The 21,028-nt window shown below is 40.9% G+C and overlaps 1 protein-coding gene across 4 annotated transcripts in view; it reads left to right on the forward strand.

Moving 5' to 3' along the window:
- The first annotated feature begins 1,927 nt into the window (after positions 1-1,927).
- rd3 (retinal degeneration 3, GUCY2D regulator) overlaps positions 1,928-21,028 on the forward strand; it is a 28,782-nt gene continuing 9,681 nt past the window's right edge. The window contains exons 1-3 of one of the 4 annotated variants that reach the window (XM_043695891.2): positions 1,928-2,176; positions 5,466-5,521; positions 13,510-13,824. In XM_043695891.2, coding sequence (XP_043551826.1) covers positions 13,529-13,824 — 296 coding nt within the window. In that variant the 5' untranslated portion in view covers positions 1,928-2,176; positions 5,466-5,521; positions 13,510-13,528. Of the gene's footprint in view, positions 2,177-5,465; positions 5,522-5,582; positions 5,766-10,001; positions 10,118-13,509; positions 13,825-21,028 lie in introns of those variants that run through there. The other 3 variants (XM_043695890.2, XM_043695893.2, XM_043695892.2) reach the window with 3 other exon arrangements.

The raw sequence follows: 21,028 nt of genomic DNA on the forward strand, positions 1-21,028 counted from the left end.
AGTTAAATGTTTCAAGTCAAATGATTCTTCTTCAGAACCTGAAGAAGTAATATTGAACTCGAAACGTTAACTCTTTTCTCTCCACAAATGTCACTAGGCCTGCTGAGTTTCTCCAGCAATTTCTGAACTTAATTCAAAATTTGCAGATGGCCCCAAATTGATAGGGCAGAGTGTAGTTAATTACAAAAGAGTACTGTGGGGAAGCACTATTGAAAATGCAGAATAGTTGTGTAATAGGCAAATGAAGTTGAATGTTGATCAATGTAAGGAATGCATTTTTGTAGAATCATAGAGTCATAGAGATGAGCAGCATGGAAATAGACTCTTCGGTCCAACCTGTCCATGCTGACCAGATATCCTAATCTATCTAGTTCCATTTTCCAGCACTTGGCCCATACCCCTCTAAATCCTTCCTATTCATATACCTATTCAGATGCCTTTTGAAATGTTTTTTAATCGTATCAGCCTCCACCACTTCCTCCACCACATTCTATACATGCACTCCTCTGTGTGTGAAAAAGTTGCCCCTTAGGTCCATTTTAAATTTTTCCCCTCTCACTCTAAACCTATGCCCTCTAGTTCTGGACTTCCCTCCCCAGGAAAAAAAAACTTCTTGGAGGTTAGAATCTAAACAAAGAAGAACAGAGGGCTCAGGATAGAACAAATACACAAACACCAAAAACAGTAACAAAAGTTATTGGATTATTAAAAGAAAATGAAAATGTTGAATAGGATTGTAAAACAGGGAAGTTAGTTCAAATTTTGTTGATCCTTGATTAGATTGCACATAGATTGCAGGGATCATTTCTGGTCTTCATAACATAGAAAAAGACATGGGGGCTCTGGAGAGAGTATTAAAATTGTTTACCTTAATGATCCCAAAATTGATAGATTACACCCATCAGTAAATACTGAAACGGCTCATTTCCCAAGAAAAAGGAGTGAAGATAACATAATAGAGATCTTTAATTTTATGAAACAGTTTGTGAGTGTAGATACAGAGCATTTTTCACCTGCAAGTGAAGTCAGATTAGGGGCCATTAAAGAAGATAGTCCCACTAAAATACAATAGGGAATTCAGAAGAAACCTCATTTCTCAGGGGGTGTCTAGGATTGCAATTTGTAATGAATGGTTGGGGCAACTTGTACGGATGCATTTATGGGGGAACTAGTGAGCACATTTGGGAGAAAGGAATAGAAGGACATTCTGATGGGGTTAGATTAGGGTGGCAGTAGGCTCATGTATATTGAAGTGGAAAATATTTCCATTTTGTCCCAACAAGAACAAAAAAGGCAAAAAGGAAATTAAATAGGAAATGAAAATGTGAGACAAAGGTTAAAACAACTATTTTAAAAAAATCAATAGTAGACAAAGTTAAAAATCACACTACACCAGTTAATAGTCTAGCAGGTTTATTTGGAAGCACTAGCTTTCGGAGTGCTGATCCTTCATCAGGTGGATGTGTGATTTTTAACTTTGTCCACCCGAGCCCAACACCAGCTCATCCACATTCAATCTATAGTAGCTAGAAGATGATGAAAAGCCTCTTGTAAATACTAATGAGGATTATTTCAAAATCTTGAGTCCCGACTTTTTGATTTTCTCATAACAATTTATAATCCAGTTTAGAAACAGAAGCAAGGTTTAATATATTAGACAACAATCCAACCATCATCAACTTGATTCTAAGAACCGCACTTTTCGATCTGGGAAGCAATTGATGATATCTACTTAATGATCCATGTCCTAATTTCATGCTGATGAAACAAGATAAAGATGACTAATTGCGTGTTTGTTTGGACGTGCATGAATTCTCGCCTACCTTATCGCACCATGACTGCAAAATCAGCCAGTCCCTTTCTATCCAAGGTTGTGCAACAGACAAAGCTCATTGTGGAAATCGGCTTAGACAGTCTCTATAGCAACTGCGAATCATAACAGAAGAGTGAGGGCTTCATCAGTGAATCATCTTCGTGATGGTGAAACAGAAGCAAACAGGTCCTGAGAAGGAGGACTCTTGCCGTTCTCTTTCTAACTTGGTCTGCCCAACACTTTTAATTTGAACATCAATACTCGAAATCCCTGCAATGGGATCCGATTGAATATTCCACAACCCAGGCAGATCAGCGCACTTTCAGATGGCTTCTAAATAAGGGGGCTCGGGTCTTGACGACAGTAAGTGATGCACTTTGTTTATTATCTGTAATGTTAGTGTTTGCGAACTCATCCGCTCTGTTTATAGAAATACTTTCCAAACTGTGGTGCAGTCAATTGTAAACTATTGTTCCTTTTGATTTGTTTCCATTTGAAATTGAGGTTTACCTTTTGGTATTATTACCCAAAGGAGAGAGAAAAAGTAGTAAAATAAAACCCACAATATGATAAAGTAAAATTCCATCTCCATAATATAATTTGCCTAATAACGACTCTATATTAACTAATGCCAATCAGCATAGGGTCGGTGAATATCTTGTGTTCTGCGACTGAAGGCAGACTACTCAGTGATGAGCCAGTTTAAAAGGTGTGTGGACATTTATCTGAATAGCGATTCAGATTCCATATTGAGGGAAGGCTGGCTTCATCAGAATAAGGCTGCTCGGGTGGAATGGGAAAATCTGTAAATGAATAAAATGACATTGGATCAGTGGGAGCTGTTCAAATAGATTTTAACGTATTACAGAAGAAATTTAAACTGGTTAGGGTTAAGAATTCAATTTGCCAATGACGTAATCGTGGGTAGCTAAAGTCACATTAGACAATATCAAATTGGGGGAAGAATTATATAAAACTGAAAACTAAAACAGATCCCAAGGTTAAAAAAAGACAAATATCGATATTAAGCGTTACAAAAAGGGGTCGTGGAAAGAAAATGGCATGAGATTTCAAAAGCATTCTGATTATTTATAAATGAATTAGGAAAATAGACAGGTCAAGAGTAATTTAGGCCTCATTCACAAAATCATTGATCAGCTTATGAAAAGAAATACGGACATGCTGAATAATTACTTTGCATCACGACTTACAGGAAAAGGAGAGGAAAGTGTGTTGGACGTCCTAAAGTCATTATATAGATTAGGGACTCACCAAAGTGAACATTCAAATTAATAGCAATGAACACCTGGAGGTATGCCATGTATTTATATTGTCTCTCCATGTACTTCCTACCAAAACAAATCATCCTACGTTTATATAGAGTCATAGAGATATATAGCATGGAAAAAGACCCTTTGGTCCAACATCTCCATGCCAACCAGATATCCCAACCCAATCTAGTCCCACTTGCCAGCACCCGGCCCATATCCATCCAAACCCTTTCTATTCATATACCCATCCGGATGCCTTTTAAATATTGCAATTGTACCAGCCTCCACCACTTACTCTGTGTGAAAAAGTTGCCCCTTAGGGCTCTTTTATATCTTTCCTCTCTCACCCTAAACCTTTGCCCTCTACTTCTGGACTACACCACCCCAGGGAAAAGACGTATCCACGCATCTCATGATTTTATAAACCTCTATAAGGTCATCCCTCAGCCTCCGATGCTGTAGGGAAAACAACCCTAGACTATTCAACCTCTCCCTATGGCTCAAATCCTCCAACCCTGGCAACATTCTTGTAAATCTTTTCTGAACCCTTTCAAGTTATACAACATCCTTCCTGTAGGAAAGAGACCAGAATTGCATGCAATATTCCAAAGGTGGCCTAACCAATGTCCTGTATGGCCGCAACATGACTTCCCAATTCCTGTACTCAATACTCTGACCAATAAAGGAAAGCATACCAACATCTTCTTCACTATCCTATCTACCTGCAACTGTACTTTCAAGGAGCTATGAACCTGCACTCCAAGGCCCCTTTGTTCAGCAACACTCCCCAGGACCTTACCATTAAGTGTAAAAGTCCTGCTAAAATTTGCTTTCCTAAAATACAGCACCTTGCATTTATCTAAATTAAACTCCATCTGCCACTCCTCAGCCCATTGGCCCATCTGATCAAGATTCCGCTGTAATCTGGGGTAACCTTCTTCGTTGTCCACCATACCTCCAATTTTGGTGTCATTTGCAAACTTACTAACTACACCTCTTATATGCATTGAAATTAATGCTATTTGCCTGCCTATTCCACAAAATCATGGATTCATCGATGTTTACAACAGTGAACTGTGATGATCAACAAAGTTTTGACTACACTAACTCCACTTTCCAGTTTTTGGTTTGTAGTTCTGGAGGCTATGGCAACAGAATTGAATAACTAAGTATTGCTTAAATGTTTATGAGTGTGTCTGACTCAACCGCTCTTTCAGCAGTGAGCTCCAGACTCTCATCACCCTCTGAAAAATAATTCCATTCAACTCTCCTTTTAGCCTTCAACTACTTCCAACATATATTTTTCCCTTATGAATTTAACAAATGTGCTATGTATAGGGTGAAAAACAATTTTAATACATAGCTATGTATATATATATTCAGTGACTGTTTTAGACTCACAGCAATCATGTAACTGGACTGAGCAATAATCTACCACAAATTTCTCAGGTGTCAATGTCAGAAAATCACCATTTCATGCAGGTCCTGGTGGGTCTGGAATATTAAATATTATGGTATAATCTGACAGTGGCATTAATTTCAAAGGGAAAAGAAACCTTTCAACAGATAGAATTGCAAGCTACACATATCCTACAGAATATGTTCATGACTTTCCATGTAGCCAACAGTCTGTGGTTCATTCCGGGTTCACCTGCAATGTCAACATTTATCTCAATGCTTCTCCCCTTCTAGTAATAGTTTCTCGGTCTCATGGTTCCAGTTGCCTTTTTAACCAGACAGTTTTCGAACAGAGGTTAGTTTAGGAGTCAGCATTGCATCATTCAGCGTCTTCTGACAATATCAACATGACCCTTTCCAGGTTACAAGGGAAAAGCCTCTGACCCTTAAAGACACCTGTCTGTAGTTGTGGTCTCTGCAAATACAATATCCATCAAAACAGTGAAGCAGAATTCATATGTCAGTAAAACATCAAACTGCGACATGAGAACTTGCTCCTCGTCCAAACCATTAGACTCCTCCACCCAATAACACAAGTGTCTCTATGCAAGTAATTGCTTTGAGTTAATTCTCTGTGAAGCTGTTTATTTTCTTATCCCTTATCTTGACCCTCTCTCTCAAGGTCAGTTTGAAACCTTATTTCTGTTTTTTTTTATGAAGCCTTTTCATTCCAAATTCAAATCTTTTGCTCTTATTTATCTCTTTCTTGTTTGAACTATTTCATTTATTTTTCTTGCTGCTTCCACTGCGATTGAATTTTAGCTTATTCAGATTAATTACTATTTAGATTTATTTTCATCCTTCCATTTGCAAATGTTTTAACACCAATTATGTCTGTTTTTTGTTTCTGCTTTAAATTCCGGTTGAAACGTTTCTGCTGATACTAGCAAACCAGACCTTTTTATTTTCTGCAATTCTTTCAGGGATAAATCTACCTTGCTTCTCCAGAAAAGTTGGAACAGCTGGCAAAGCCATTACGGTAGGCGTACAAAATTCACTATGAAATCTCAGCAGGTCCTGGCACCTTTTTGCAGACTTCAGTTCCTGCAAGAGCCACTCAAATTGTATTATGATCTCTGTTGAGAAGCCAAATTTATGTTCCAGTTTGGATGGAGATCAGTACTTCGTCTACAAAAATAAACATTGAGATTGCGGGCAATTGCTGAAGTAATAAAGTCACAAGATTCTATAGCTCTGAACAAAAATAAACTTAACAATACAAAGTAAGAACAGCATATCAACCTAAAAACATTATTTATATATATATATAATATATTTTATGTATATTATCAGTTTAAAGAGCATATGTGCTCTAACATTCAGAATTGACTGGGTTACCAGGAGTACATTAAATGGCTGATGTCCTCAAGACAGATCCTACCCATTTCTCAGCAGTCCCCCAGTGTTAGACACACTGTGGGTAACCAAATCTAATGAAACATTGCCTCCTTTACAAAGGATTCAAATTCTTCACTTTAGAAGACCTAGATTGGGAACTCCCCCAAATGCTACTTCAATGATTACACATGTTCAGTCTTTTCACCTGTGACTGTGTTGCATTCGAATTTTGAGGCTGCATGCCACTCATGGGCACTGTTATTAAACAGCTAGCTTCACTAAGCTAGCACTATCCCTGGGATGTCTTTGAGTTCAAATATTTCTCAGTTGTGCCAAGCTGTTATTGCGTATGGGCTTCCTTCGTCCCCATTCTCAGCTGCATTGAACTATCAATGGCTTTCAGGGACTTCTTCCCTTAACTGCCTGGAGTCTGCTACACTTGAGTGACCTGAAGCCAGTTCTTTACTTCAGCAGTCCTGCAGCTTTAACCTATCATGACCTTCTTCTAGCAAACACACACCCAGATTCATTGAAACTATAGGGTTGTCTTAAGCTCCATCTGTCTCCATGATGACACTGCACGATGCCTTTCAACTTGACCTTTAAAGTTGACTATTCCTACTTGCAATTTCTTTTTCAATGAATTTGGAAGTTTTACACCCTTTCAAAGTTTTCTGTTTTTAAGCAAGTTTTGTTCTAATGCTCAACTCCAACAAATCCTTCTATTCTGATTGTATCAAGCAAACATGTGTAGCCTCTTAAAGTAACATGAGCCAATGTTTGAAATATACCAAACATCAATGTGCTTCAATTGTAATTATCCCACTTTCTACTATTAAACATTTATCCTCAAAACTAAAAAATTATGTGCTAAAACATAATCAATCATTGACAATATGTATATTCAGGAATATTTAATACCTAGCCCTGTCCTTCATGGAACCAGGTCACTGTTATAGCCACAACATCAACATCATATTTGCACATGTCTATGTACATATGCAACTCACCAATCTTACCACAAGTTCCTGTACATACATGGACATTAACCCAACTTAGACTATCACTCACTTCCATCCAATGATGCCCCACAACTTATTCTATTTTATTCTATTGTTATTTTATTGTTACTCTATTCTAGTACTGTAAATCTCTCAATGTTCTGTATGGCTTTGTCTTGAGGATGACTATGAAACTGTCATTGATTGTCAGGAAAAACCCATCTGGTTCACTAATCACTAATACACTAATACTTTAGGAAAGAAAACCGCTGTCCTTACCTGGTCTGGCCTACATGTGACTCCAGACCGACAGCAATGTGATTGATTCTTTAACTGTCCTGTGGCCAATTAAGGATGGGCAATAAATGCTGACCCAGCCAGTGGTGCCTGCATCCCATGAAAGAATAAACAAAGTCTTCCTCCCTAATATTTCCTCTTGATTCCCGCATCACTACCAAGTAACCTCAACCCATCCACAATAGCATGAACAAATTGTCTTGCAAGAAAGTCATATCGGCCACGACCTTATCTATATGCTCACATGTATACATTTATTAAGAGTGAGAAAAATGTAATTATCTAATTTTGCATTGTTGGGCATTATGGGGACAAACTATCTTAAGTTACATTTTTTATAATTGATATAGATACAGTTATATTGTACTCTTATTTATTAAATCTTTATTAATCGTTTGTATTTATGGAATAAAACTATGCCCAAATGCCTTTATTAGTCAAAACTCAACACTATAAGCTTTTGTTTAAACAACAGATGCCTCACACATAAACCAAGCTGCTGGAACAGCCATTGGCTAGAATTAAAACAATTTGAAAAACAATGTTGGAATATTATACAGAAGAATGAGATACTGACTTGAACAAACCCAATTGTTGTCAAATTGTATTGTCATGAGATTAACAGAGGATTTCAAATAATGACCGAACAGTCACAGTTATGTTTTGCATCCTAATTTTAATTGGACATTCTCTGAAATATTTACTGCAATTTATAAAATTCTTTCACCTGTTCTCCCAGATTCTCAAAAAATTACTCACTATTGTAGAAGTCTGCTACTTTTCTACATAAAGCAGATCTTTCCACTTCCCTCCTATTATTCTAACTCCCAAAAGCTGAAAGCATCCAGAAAAACTATTTCAATGATCTATGCTCAACCCACTTTCGCTTCACACAAGATAGTTTTCAAAAATCTCAATCACTCCCATCTATAACAATTTTCTTAACACCATATCCACCCTTTGAACCAGCTATTAGTCAATGTTTTTGATCTACTATATCCATGAAGTGCTCTCTGTGAGATGGCACTGAGAAGTGAGTGACCGGAATTGTGGCACCCAATATATTAGCTCTTGACACTCTTCTCTTGCCAAGACATGAGATTCAGAGCCTAGGTCTGAAGTCCATCCTGTGGAAGCACTGAAAAGGGTGCAAAGGATGAATATTTTATGCTGCTCTCTAGAGAATCATTGGTATCTGTGTAATCCCCTTGCAACCCACTGGCGCCAGGAACAGATATAGTAAAGATACTGGTCAGTTTTAGTACATTCCAAAACATCTACCTCAGGGCTGAGAGGTGACAAAATTCTGCTTTTATATTGTACCTTTAACATAGTAAAAGAATAAGATCATTGTTGATAACTAGGAATGAACGCACAGAAAGAGGCATCAGGATAAACGGTCAAAATCTGGTCAAACAGGCAGGGTCTAAGAAGCATTTTAAAAGGAGGAATGTTAGAAGGGTTTAGAGAAGGAATGCTAGAGTTTAGCAGAAAACCAACTAGTTCAAAAGTCTTCTATTGAAACAGTGGCATTTTCAATGTCAGAAGCCACCAGTGTCAGAAAAGCAGCTCTTTAATGCTGCAGAAGTATTTTAGGCTGTTATAGGTTCTAGCATGTTGATGGAGTTGTGGGACGTCCTCTGCATGGTGTTGCAGATCCTAGTAGTAAATACTAGCCACTTGTTTGTTTCTTTCAAAATGTATCTACACACCTCTTTACAATTAAAATCAAAGCAAAATATTAGAGCTACTGGAAGTCTAAAATAAAAACTAAGAATGTTGTTTCAAAGGGTCGCCCCTGGGCTTCTTGGCTAATATTGGTTATTTCTTGTACCTTCTGTGGTGGGGTTAAGGGTGGTACTTTTCCTGCCTTTAACATTTTGGTCTTTGTTGTTATGAGTGCTCAGTGTTTTGCTCCCTGATGGTGCTTCACATGTATAAACTATTCTTCCCCCCAAAGTGGTTGCCTTTGTTCTGGTGCCTGGGCAATGTGTGCTTTGATGCAATTGGTGATGAAGTGGCAAATGTGCTTCAGGCAGCTAATTATTCAGACGAGCAGTTTGGATGGTCGCAATCTGGCCATTGTTGTCCGCTGCTCAATCACTTGTTAATGTGTTTGTGTGGATATTGTGATGATGCTGTGGCTTTGAGAGGTTCTTTTTTTGAAGAGTGCTTTTAAGGCAGAGGTACCGAGCAGTCTACCAGAGCCACTAGACTAAACAGCTTGATAGGCCTCATTGTTTATTTTTAAAGTTGGAACAATAGAATCAATGTGTGTGAATTCTGTTAAATTCCCACAGAACCAGGATCTTTAGTTTAACTTTCAGCATGTGCTGCTGGGTTGTGAAGAGCTGTCCCTTCTCCAGCTTTCAGCTGTGGCAAAGAGGATTCTCTCTCAGAAATGTCTTTTGATGTTCTTTCTTCCTGGATTGTTTTCTGAATTTGCCTTTTGCCAAGGGAGTAATCATGGGATATAGCTATACTGGAACTGTTAATTAGTAATAGTTACTGCATCTGTTGTTCTATTGCATTTTCCATTTGAGTTACATTATTCCAAGCCCTTCCTTTCTGTTGTTTATATTTTAACTAAAGTAGATGAATAAAATGTGTTTTGCTTTAAATCTGATAGTTTAGCAAATTGAATTGAATCAGCAGCACTTCATATTTACCTTTCTTGAGAGAAGAAAAGTTAAGGTCTAGACCCATCTTCTCAATTACTATAGGGGTTTGGTCAGGCCCATAACAATATCCAACAGGATTTTGCCCATTACATTTGACAGTCATGATGTCTATTTATTTTCACTGTCTGAATTTATGTGTGAAGAATGAACATTTGAAAGTTATTGATGGATTACTGGCATCGTCCTGCTACTTGACTCCTAACTTCTGGAAAAAGGAAGGTGAAAATTGGAAGCGAACATGAAATTAATTTTAATACTGTAAGGAACCACATTTATTTTTCCTTTCTGAATTATGAACTAGAGAACAGAAATTTGACATTGCTATTTGGCTTAAAAGTACAGGAGTTGTATTATCTGCAACCTGAAGATCAAGTGGGATTGAGTGGTGTGCACTCTAGTGATACAAGATTATGGGCACAATCTTACAGGAGTCTGAATGACTTGGGCGATGGCAAGATTTCTGGCAGAATTGGACAAGTCCAGTGAGGTTATCTTGATGTTTGGAACTTCTCATTGCTTGGCAAAAGCATAAAAGATGCATTGAAGACGTTTCTCACTTAGCAGCAGAGAGTAGCCAATTAATGAGGTTATTCTTGTTAAGGCAGTTCATTTTCTGAATGGCAATAGATTTACAAAGGGAAAGATGCAATGAGACCTGGGTGTCCTTGCACATCAGTTGCTGAAAGTAAGTATGCAGATTCAGCAGGTGGTGAAGAGGGTAAGCGTTATGTTGGCCTTCAAAGTGAAAAGGATTTGAATTCAGGAGCATGGATAACTTGCTGCAATTGTATGGGGCCTTGCTAAGATCACATCTGGAGCACTGTGTGTAATTTTGGGCTGCTTACCTGAGGAAGGATGTTCTGGCTATGCAGAAAACGCAACAAAGGCTTACTAGACAGATTCCTGGTTGGCAGGACTGATGTATGAAGAGAGACAGGGACAGTCAGGATGATCTTCACTAGAGTTTAGAAGAATGTGGGGGTACTCATAGAGACTGATAAAAATTCTAACAGGAGTAAACATTGGTAAATGCAGGAAGGATATTCTTGATCAAAGTTTGTGAGAAGATTTGTAGCTCGGGTGCTCGTTGTTGTGGTTCTGTTCGCCGAGCTGGGAATTTGTGTTGCAGACGTTTCGTCCCCTGTTTAGATGACATCCTCAGTGCTTGTGAGCCTCCTGTGAAGCGCTTCTGTGATCTATCCTCCGGCATTTGTAGTGGTTTGAATCTGCCGCTTCCGGTTGTCAGTTCCAGCTGTCCGTTGCAGTGGTCGGTATATTGGGTCCAGGTCGATGTGCTTATTGATTGAATCTGTGGATGAGTGCCATGCCTCTAGGAATTCCCTGGCTGTTCTCTGTTTGGCTTGACCTATAATTTTAGTGTTGTCCCAGTCAAATTCATGTTGCTTGTCATCTGCGTGTGTGGCTACTAAGGATAGCTGGTCGTGTCATTTCGTGGCTAGTTGGTGTTCATGGATGCGGATCGTTAGCTGTCTTCCTGTTTGTCCTATGTAGTGTTTTGTGCAGTCCTTGCTTGGGATTTTGTACACTACGTTGGTTTTGCTTATGCTGGGTATCGGGTCCTTCGTTCTGGTGAGTTGTTGTCTGAGAGTGGCTGTTGGTTTGTGTGCTGTTCTGAGTCCTAGTGGTTGCAGTAGTCTGGCTGTTAGTTTGGAAATGCTCTTGATGTATGGTAGTGTGGCTAGTCCTTTGGGGTTGCGGCATGTCCTTGTTCCATTGTCTTTCCCTTAGGCATCTGTTGATGAAATTGTGTGGGTATCCGTTTTTGGCTAATACATTGTATAGGTGTTCTTCTTCCTCTTTTTGCAGTTCTGGTGTACCGCAGGGTGTTGTGGCCCTTTTGAATAGTGTCTTGATGCAACTTCTTTTGTGTGTGTTGGGGTGGTTGCTTTCGAAATTGCAATTTCATCAACAGATGCCTAAGGGAAAGACAACGGAATGAGGACATGCCGCAACCCAAAGGACTAGCCACACTACCATACATCAAGAGCATTTCCAAACTGACAGCCAGACTACTGCAACCATTAGGACTCATAACAGCACGCAAACCAACAGCCACTCTCAGACAACAACTCACCAGAACGAAGGACCCGATACCCAGCATGAGCAAAACCAATATAGTGTACAAAATCCCAAGCAAGGACTGCACAAAACACTACATAGGACAAACAGGAAGACAGCTAACGATCCGCATCCATGAACACCAACTAGCCACAAAACGACACGACCAGCTATCCTTAGTAGCCACACATGCAGATGATAAGCAACATGAATTTGACTGGGACAACACTAATATTATAGGACAAGCCAAACAGAGAACAGCCAGGAAATTCCTAGAGGCATGGCACTCATCCACAGATTCAATCAATAAGCATATCGACCTGGACCAATATACCAACCACTGCAATGGACAGCTGGAACTGACAACCGGAAGCAGCAGATTCAAGCCACTACAAATGCTGGAGGAAAGATCACAGAAGCGCTTCACAGGAGGCTCCCAAGCACAGAGGATGTCACCTAGACAGGGGGCGAAATGTCTGTAACACAAAATTTCCCAGCTCGGTGGATATTCTTGATCATCAAGGAGTCTAGAACCAGAGGTCATAGTCTAAAGATACATGGTAGGTCACTTAAGACTGAGATAAAGGGAAATCTCTTCCCCCAGAGAGTTCAGTCTTTGGAATTCACTGTTACAGAAAGTAGCTGAGGCAAAATGATTGAATGTTTTCAGGAAGGAATTAAATGTAGTCCTTATGGCTGAAGGGATCAAAGGGTTTGGGGTAAAAATGGGAACAGGATAGTGAGTTGGAGGTCAGGCAGCATCTGAGGAGCAGGAAAATCGATGTTCGGGCAAAAGGCCACATCTTTTTATTTCCTTTGTTTTTGGACAGTACACTGGAAAAGGAAGCTATTACTTTAAAGCAAGGTGACTGTGCAAATAGATGCAGTTTTTAAAATTGTTCTCTGGAGCACATTGTGAATTATATTCACTCACTCACTCACAATACTAGAAAATCTCCAGTAAGTGTTAGCTTTTTTCATTTACTTCTCTATGTAAATTCCCTCGTTGAACGAGGAATAACATACTATTTCTAGATTATTCTCAACTAGAGAATGAATCATCATTTGATATGTGAACAATCTTGTGTCAACAGCAAACAACTCAAAAGAAGTTGAAACGAAGAGAGAGAAAAAGCAATTGATCGAATCCTGTGATGCAGCTTAGTGCTATTGAACAGAGATTCTGATTTTTTTTGTATACACACGCACAATTATTCATGTCCTGCCTGTATTTGTATATCTCTGTTTGTGAAGGGGAATTTAAGAAGGCATGAGTTGCAGGATTGTAAGTTAGCAACTGATGTTTCTTAATTGCCATTGGTTAAAGAGTATTAGTTTGTAATAAACAGTTCTGTTCCCGTTTATGTATAGGTGAGTACTTTCTTTTAACCTGAGTTTGTCAGTTACAAAAACTGGAGTGTTTGGAGAGTTTGATTAAATCTTTCACATTTGTAATGACTATGGGAATAATGGGCTTGATTTGCAATCAATCATGGCAAACAGTAAAGATTTGCAACATGTCTTTAAGAGTTAACTGTTCAGATCACTAAATCCTCTCTTTGTACTTTCAGAACACTATATCAGTGAACAATGCCGATAATGTCCTGGTTTAAATGGAGCAAGCCTAATCAAAGTTACTCTCAGAGGAACCCTGCTGATGTGATCATTGAAACCCTCATGATGGAACTCAGCTGGCAGCTGAAACAAGCTGAGAAGATGCAGAGAGAGCGAGAGAATGAGTACAGGAGGATAAAAACAGGTGTTGACTATAGCTGGCTAATCAGTCATCCCAAACAGAGCTATGAAGTGTCTCCAAGAGAGAGGCTAGAACTTGAAGAAGCTTGTTCCAAAATCCACCCTACTTACTGTGGGCCTCTGGTACTCAGGTAATGCCTCTGAAATCTGATATTTATACAAATTGCGTGGATCTCTCTACCAACAGATTTGTGCAAAATCTAAGCTAATTAGAGGATCTTAAAAGGTTAAATACATCAGAAACAGACTGAATGAACTGTTATAGCTTTCCTGCTAGTTAAGAGACAGCCAGAATCTGTGACGATGTAGGGGTCAAGAAACACAAGGGATTGAACCTTATTTTTTTTTGGCTAATTCTGAATGTTATTGAGTTATCTGAATTGAGGCCAACCAAGATTGCTCACTGTTTCTTAAAAACACGCTTCATTAACCACCTACCCCACCCCAATGATGTCCTTTCTATTCAATTCCAGCCCCATTTTACCACACACTGGTCCCAGAGCAACTCACCCCTCCGTGGATACTCTGGAATTCATCAACATCCTTTGTGCCCACTCTATCTGTTAAAAATTCACTGGGCACCCAGTCAAGCCCTGTCAGTTCAGAGCTGCCCTGCACAGTTCCTGACATTTGCCTCAGACATGACAAACAGGGGAAAGCCAGCACCTTGCTTTGTGGCCAGGAACCTGGAGGTCTTGATGGATGGGGTTATGCAGAGGCAGGACCTCTTCATTAGCCCCCATGGGGTCCAAGACAACAGGTCATGGCAACCTTGTCTGAGCGTACCATCCTGGTTCGAGAACTCTCAATTATCTGGAGGAATCCACAACTTCGTAGGAAGGTTTTCTGACCCTTGTCTAGTCTACCAGTGTAATCTTCTCTCTGATACCTCACCCTCACTCTGTCTTGGCTACTGCTCCACCTCCCATCAAGGCTAATGCTTTACTGCTCTCACTCTTCTGTTACTTGCACTAACCTTGTATGTCCTTTGTGCCACCTATTTTCTTGTCTGGGACACCTGACCACCTGCATTCAAAGTATATAGTCATACCACACACTTTCATCTCCTTTAATACCTGCCTCTCTATCATTCCAGGAGGACAACAACCCAAAAGGACAGAGAAAGTCAAGACAGGTGGCGAGCTGCGCAACCTTCAGCTCCTCATCCCTTCTGTGGAGACCATCCTGACTGTGACTAACCCCCAAGCAGCTAACAGTATTTCCAAGCCTTGAGACATATATCAAAGTCTGCCCTTGACCTGATATGCAAGGGCACCCTGAACAAAGACTATCCTCCTGTCTTGCCTGCTTGACAGCCAAGACAATCTTCCTTTCTTTATGTTAGTGGCAATGGTAACTCAAAACAGAAGTCAAATGAGTCTGGTGTCTTTGCCTGAGGGGGCAAAGGCTAGGCAAGACAAGTCAAGGCAGGGATGCTGTGAACATCTAGATCGAATGAGTACAATGACAGTGAGTGGAGAGGCTGGAGGTGCAGACTGGACCAGTCCATGTGCTAGGTATCTTCCCCGGAGCGCACAGTGTCCTTGCAGTAGCAGTACAATGATAATTGTCAGTACAGCCTTGAAGTGCTGAAACATCTCATAAGTGGATTAGAGATGGGCTTTTAGGAGCTGGCACACGTCTGATGTCGATGGGAATGGGATGCATGTGAGCAGTTGCCTATGGACTGTGCACTGAAATGTTGTTGACCAGCGTCCCACATGGCGGTTGTTCAGAGCAAGTAGTGAACTGAATCTGTTAGGTACCTGGTATGATTTCCATGTTGGGTTTTCTTAACAATGAGTTTGGTTAACAAAGTGTTTGCCCAGCAATAATCCCCATTAACTGACAACTTCTCACTGCCCAGTGAGAAACTCACCACACCAGTTGTGAAACACATAAAAGATAGGACAAGATGCTCCCAACATCGAGATTGCCCTCGTTGGACTTTTTGTCTGATTCTAGACTCACCATAGTTCACTTTTTTCAGATATTTGGAAGGTTCTGCTCTGAGCTTTTTGTTTCCCTCCTTTCTGGAGAGTACCTGGCCACAAAGAAATCTCAAGTATCTGCTGTCTCTCTTCCCCATCCCCCTCCTGGAATATAATATCTCTGTGAGGACCTAATTGAGATTTGGAATCCAATCTCACCAGCTACTGTGAATCAGTGGGTGTTTTAGGCTGCTTAATTTTATATTGTTTGCTATTGACCCCTTCACCCATTCTGGTGGGAGGTCAGCCAACAGAATTGAAATGTAGTCTGAATACTAATAGAGTATGATTTCTAGAAATGTAGGTGACTTACCAAGTCTATTTGCTACTTGGTTAGACCAAACCTCCCCAGATTTAAAATTGTGACACATCTTTGTGAGATGATAATTTCAGTTATGTACCAGATAGGCGTATATCCCTTTCTATCTCACCTGTATCACTGCTGTTTCCTTCTTATTGTCCTATTCTCTCCACTATTGTGAGTTGAGATAAAACACTAATTCATTTTAATTCCAGGTCTTTCTAATCATCATTTAACTACAAAATGTTTGTCAATTAGGTCCTCAAGATCTGCTAAACTTTGATCCAATGCAAATACTGAATTTGGTCACGAGCTCGAACACTATATTCTCTGGAGTATTCATTATATATTAAGTACACATCTCAGAGGACCACATGACAATTTATCCCTCCTCATAAATCCTACCTTTCATCCTTCACATTACAGGATCAGAGACTCACTTCTGCATTTTCACCTCTGTGCTTAGACCTTCTACATCTGACTATCCATCTATCTTTTTCACAATATATTTTCACCTTTGAGCTACAACACTGTAAGCAGCTGTCAATTTATCTTAGTGCCCAGCTGATTGCTAGGGCTAATCCTCTCTTCATATCTTTCAGTTTTTATATTATTTCTTTAGTGGTTTCACAGCACTAAGCCTGAAACTGGTGATTTGTTCCTTAAAGCACTTTTAATACCATAGTTTGTTTATTGTGCTCATAGGTTTCCCAGTTTGAGATCAAAAACAGTGGCATCAGTTTGATAGAGAGGTAATTGGGGGACAATGTAGACTAAGAAGTGGTAGAGGTAGAAGAATAATTCCTTTATTTTTAATGATAGGCTTGAAAAGATAGGTATAGTAATGTGTTTGACAATTACATGTATAAATAACAATAATAAATTAAGATTTTACAAATTTCAAGTAGTACTCCACATATATACAACTTGCTCCAAAATTAGCAACAATACTTATCCAAAATGGAGGCAGTCAAAGAACATACTGAGTTTGTATCTCCTTTTTATGCAATTCAAAGAAAGAAAGCATTCAGTGTTTAATTTATGCCAAGATGAACTTCCTTTGGAGTGTATTAATCTCAATCATTACACATACAATGACAGAGGCCTTCTATTCTGGTTGATATTCTGCTACTCTTTGATGATTATCCAGCAACAACATTTGTTTCCATTGTTTGCTCTTCCCAAACTTTAACTTTTATCCTGAAATTTCATCAAAAGATGAGATTTGCACCATACACGTCTAACTAATTTTAATCTATCCAAGTAGTTTATCCATAATTGAAACAACTGCTGTTTTGTCTGTTTTGCATTAGTATAAAAATAATGACATCGTTACAGAATGAATCCTGCAGAACAAAATTGTGGAAAGAGAAACATAGAAAATAGGAGCATTCAGCCCATTGAGCTCAGTCTGCCCTTCATTATGATCATGGCTGGTCATCCAACTGAGTACCTTCTTCCTGTTTTCACCCCATACCCTTTGATCCCTTTAGAACATAGGCTTATATTTTAGATAAAGGGTATCAAACACTATACCATTGCTTTAATTTTTGCCTGCTGCTGTATCCCTATGACCCATTATGCCAAAACCTGCTGGATTTCTTTCTATATTGCAATAACAACCTACAATCTTACTGAAAATGAAGTATGTTCTAAATCCCTCATTGATTAGTGTGCTGATCACCTCCTCTGATCAGGCAGCATTCTCAGAAATATAGTATACAGCATTATGATAAAATAATGCAGCACAGTTTTCTATACTGCTTCCAAACACAATCCCTAACTTCAATAGTAGCACCAAACTGAAGAATTAAATCTTTTGAATGACCAACATTAGAAGTAAATGCAAAGTAGCAAATGTAAAGGCTCAGATTTGCTGTGATTAGCATGAATTGCATACTCCAATCGCTCTATATTACTAAACTGATTGAATTGCACTAACAAAGTGTAGTAATGATTCGAAAGTTTCAGGGAAAATAGCCCCAGCCTAATCAGCCTCTCCCTATTGCTCAAATCCTCCAACCCTGGCAACAACCTTGTAAATCTTCTTTGAACCCTTTCAAGTTTCATAATATCTTTCTTATAGCAGGGAGACCAGAATTGAATGCATTATTCAAACAGTGGCCTAACCAATGTCTTGTACAGCTGCAATATGACTTCCTAACTCTTATACTCAATGCATTGACCAATAAAGGCAAGCATACCAAATACTGCCTTCACTACCTTGTCTATCTGCCACTCCACTTTCAAGGAATTATAAATCGCACTCCAGAGTAGAATAGAGTAGATTTTATTTTTCATTTCTACCATATACAACTGTTAACGTAAAAAATGAGACAGTGTACCTCCAGGATCAAGATGCTACATGGACAGCACATACTACACGATCATACACAGGATGGCATAAGGTGCATAAGAAGTGCAAAACACAAATTACAGTGTAATAAAAGAATGATAATTAATAGACATTGTTCTAGCAGTGATTTGAAGTCGTGCAAAGAATTTCAGGTGAAAAAGAGTCCAACCATACAGTGTTCAGGAGCCTGATAGCTTGGGGGGAGGAACTGTTGCATAGTCTGGTTGTGAGAGACTGAATGCTCTGGTATCTTCTGCCAGATGGCAGGAGGGAGAAGAGTTTGAGTGAGGGGTGCGTGGGGTCTTCCACAATGCTCTTAGTCTTTTGGATGCACACCATACCACAGTGTGTGGTGTTAATGTCTGTAATGGAAGGAACAGAGACCCCGACGATCTTCTCAGCTGTCCTCACTGTCCGTGTAGGGATCCAGGCAGTAATGCAGCAGCTCAGGGTACTCTTGATGAACCCTCTGTAGAATGTGGTGAGGATGGGGGTTGGGAGGTGGGCTTTTCTCACCCTGCGCTGAAAGTAGAGACGCCACTGGGCTTTCTTGGCTATGGAGCTGGTGTTGAGGCATCAAGTAAGATTCTCTGCCAAATGTATGCCAAGAAATTTGGTGCTTTTCACGATCTCCAATGGGGAGGCCATCGATGTCCAGCGGAGAGTAGTCACTCTGTGTCCTCCTGAAGTCAACAACCATCTCTTTCTTCTTGTCCACGTTCAGAGACCAGTTATTGGCTCTGCACCAGTCCATTAGCTTCTGCGCCTCCTCTCTGTATGCTGGTTTATTGTTTCTGCTGATGAAGACCCACTACAGTCGTATCATCAGCAAACTTGATGATGTGATTCCACCTGTACATCGCTACACAGTCGTGTGTCAGCAAGGTGAACAGCAGTGGACTGAGCACACAGCCTTGGGGGGCCCCCTGTGCTCAGTGCGATGGTGTTGGAAATACTGTTCCCAATCCAGACTGACTGAGGTCTCCCAGTGTCCCAGTTACAAAGGGCTGTATTTAGGGCCGCAGCCTTGGTTGATCATGCCGCTTCCGCGACTGCTGACCAGACAACCGCCGCCGAGATGCACTGCCGCCGAGACCAACGCAAGACCCAACGACATCACCTATGCTGTGCGTTTCACGACTTCCACCCCTTATGTCATCACCTACACTACGTGTTCCACCACTTCCACCCCCACTGATGCCACTCACATGAACGCCACCAACACGCCCCCCGCGGGTCCCACAATTACTATCTCTCGCCCCCCCACCGATGCCTGGGGTAAGCGTCACTTCCATAAATGACGTAACCTCCCCGGTCCCTCCTCTACCACACCCTCTCTAATTACAGTCTCCACCCCCCCCACTCCCAGCTCCAGCCTTATACCAGATCCTAGCTCCTAGCCCTGCTGAATTTTCACCCCAGACCTCCCCCTCACTGAGGATGAACGATCAGTCCTCAGCAAAGGCCTTACCTTCAATCCCCTCCACTCCCAGATCAACAAATTCAATATGAGTTGTGACATCGAACACTTCTTCTGCCGCCTCCACCTCCAAGCTTACTTATTCCATCAAGAGTCCTGCCCACCTTCTGAGGACCCCTACGCTTGCGTCCAACACACCCCATCCAACTGGACACCCTGTGCCAGTCTGTTACCCGCCTTCGACCTCTTTATTTCCAACTGCCACCAGGGCATTGACCGCCTCAACATGTCCACCCCCCCTCACCCACTCCAACCTCTCACCCTCACATTCCACCACCACCCCATTCCCTCTGCTCCAACCCCAACCTCACCATCAAACCAGCAGACAAAGGGGGTGCAGTGATAGTTTGGCGCACCAACCTCTGCACCGCTGAAGCCAGGTGCCAACTCGAAGACACCTCCTCCTACAGCCTCCTTGACCACAACCTAACCTCCCATCACGAAACCATCATCTCCCAGACCGTACACAACCTCATCACCTCAGGAGATCTCCCAGCCATAGCTTCTGACCTCATAGTTTGGGATCCTCACACCACCCGGATCTACCTCCTACCCAAGATCCACAAGCCTGATCAACCCGGCCAACCGATCGTCTCAGGCTGCTTCTGCCCCACTGAATCATCTCCACCTACCTTGACACTGTCCTATCCCCACAGTCCAGGAACACCCCACATACGTTTGGGACACTATCCACGCCCTCCACCTCCTCCAAGACTTCCATTTCCCTGGTCCCCAATGCCTTATCTTCACCATGGACATCCAGTCCCTCGATACCTCCATCTTCCATGATCAGGGTCTCCAAGCCCTCCATTTCTTTCTCTCCCGATGTCTCCAGCAGTACCCTTCCACTGACACTTTCATTCGTTTGGCTGACTCGAATCTTCCCACTTCCTCCAAATGACAGGCATGGCTGTGCCTGTCTCTTTGTTGGATTCATAGAACAGTCCATCTTCTGTAGTTATACTGGCACCACTCCACACCTTTTCCTCCGCTACATTGATGACAGCATCAGCGCCACCTCATGCTCCCGTGAGGAGTTTGAACAGTTCATCAACTTCACCAACACATTCCACCCTGACCTTAAATTCATCTAGACTTTCTCGGACAACCCCCTCCCTCCTCTCCATCTCCATTAACGATGACTGACTCAACACTGACATTTTCCATAAACCCACTGACTCCCACAGCTACCTGGATTACACCTCCT

This window comes from Chiloscyllium plagiosum, unplaced genomic scaffold (assembly GCF_037043375.1).
Source record: "Chiloscyllium plagiosum isolate Xiang-an unplaced genomic scaffold, Cpla_swu_hap1 HiC_scaffold_10, whole genome shotgun sequence".
NCBI lineage: Eukaryota > Metazoa > Chordata > Chondrichthyes > Orectolobiformes > Hemiscylliidae > Chiloscyllium > Chiloscyllium plagiosum.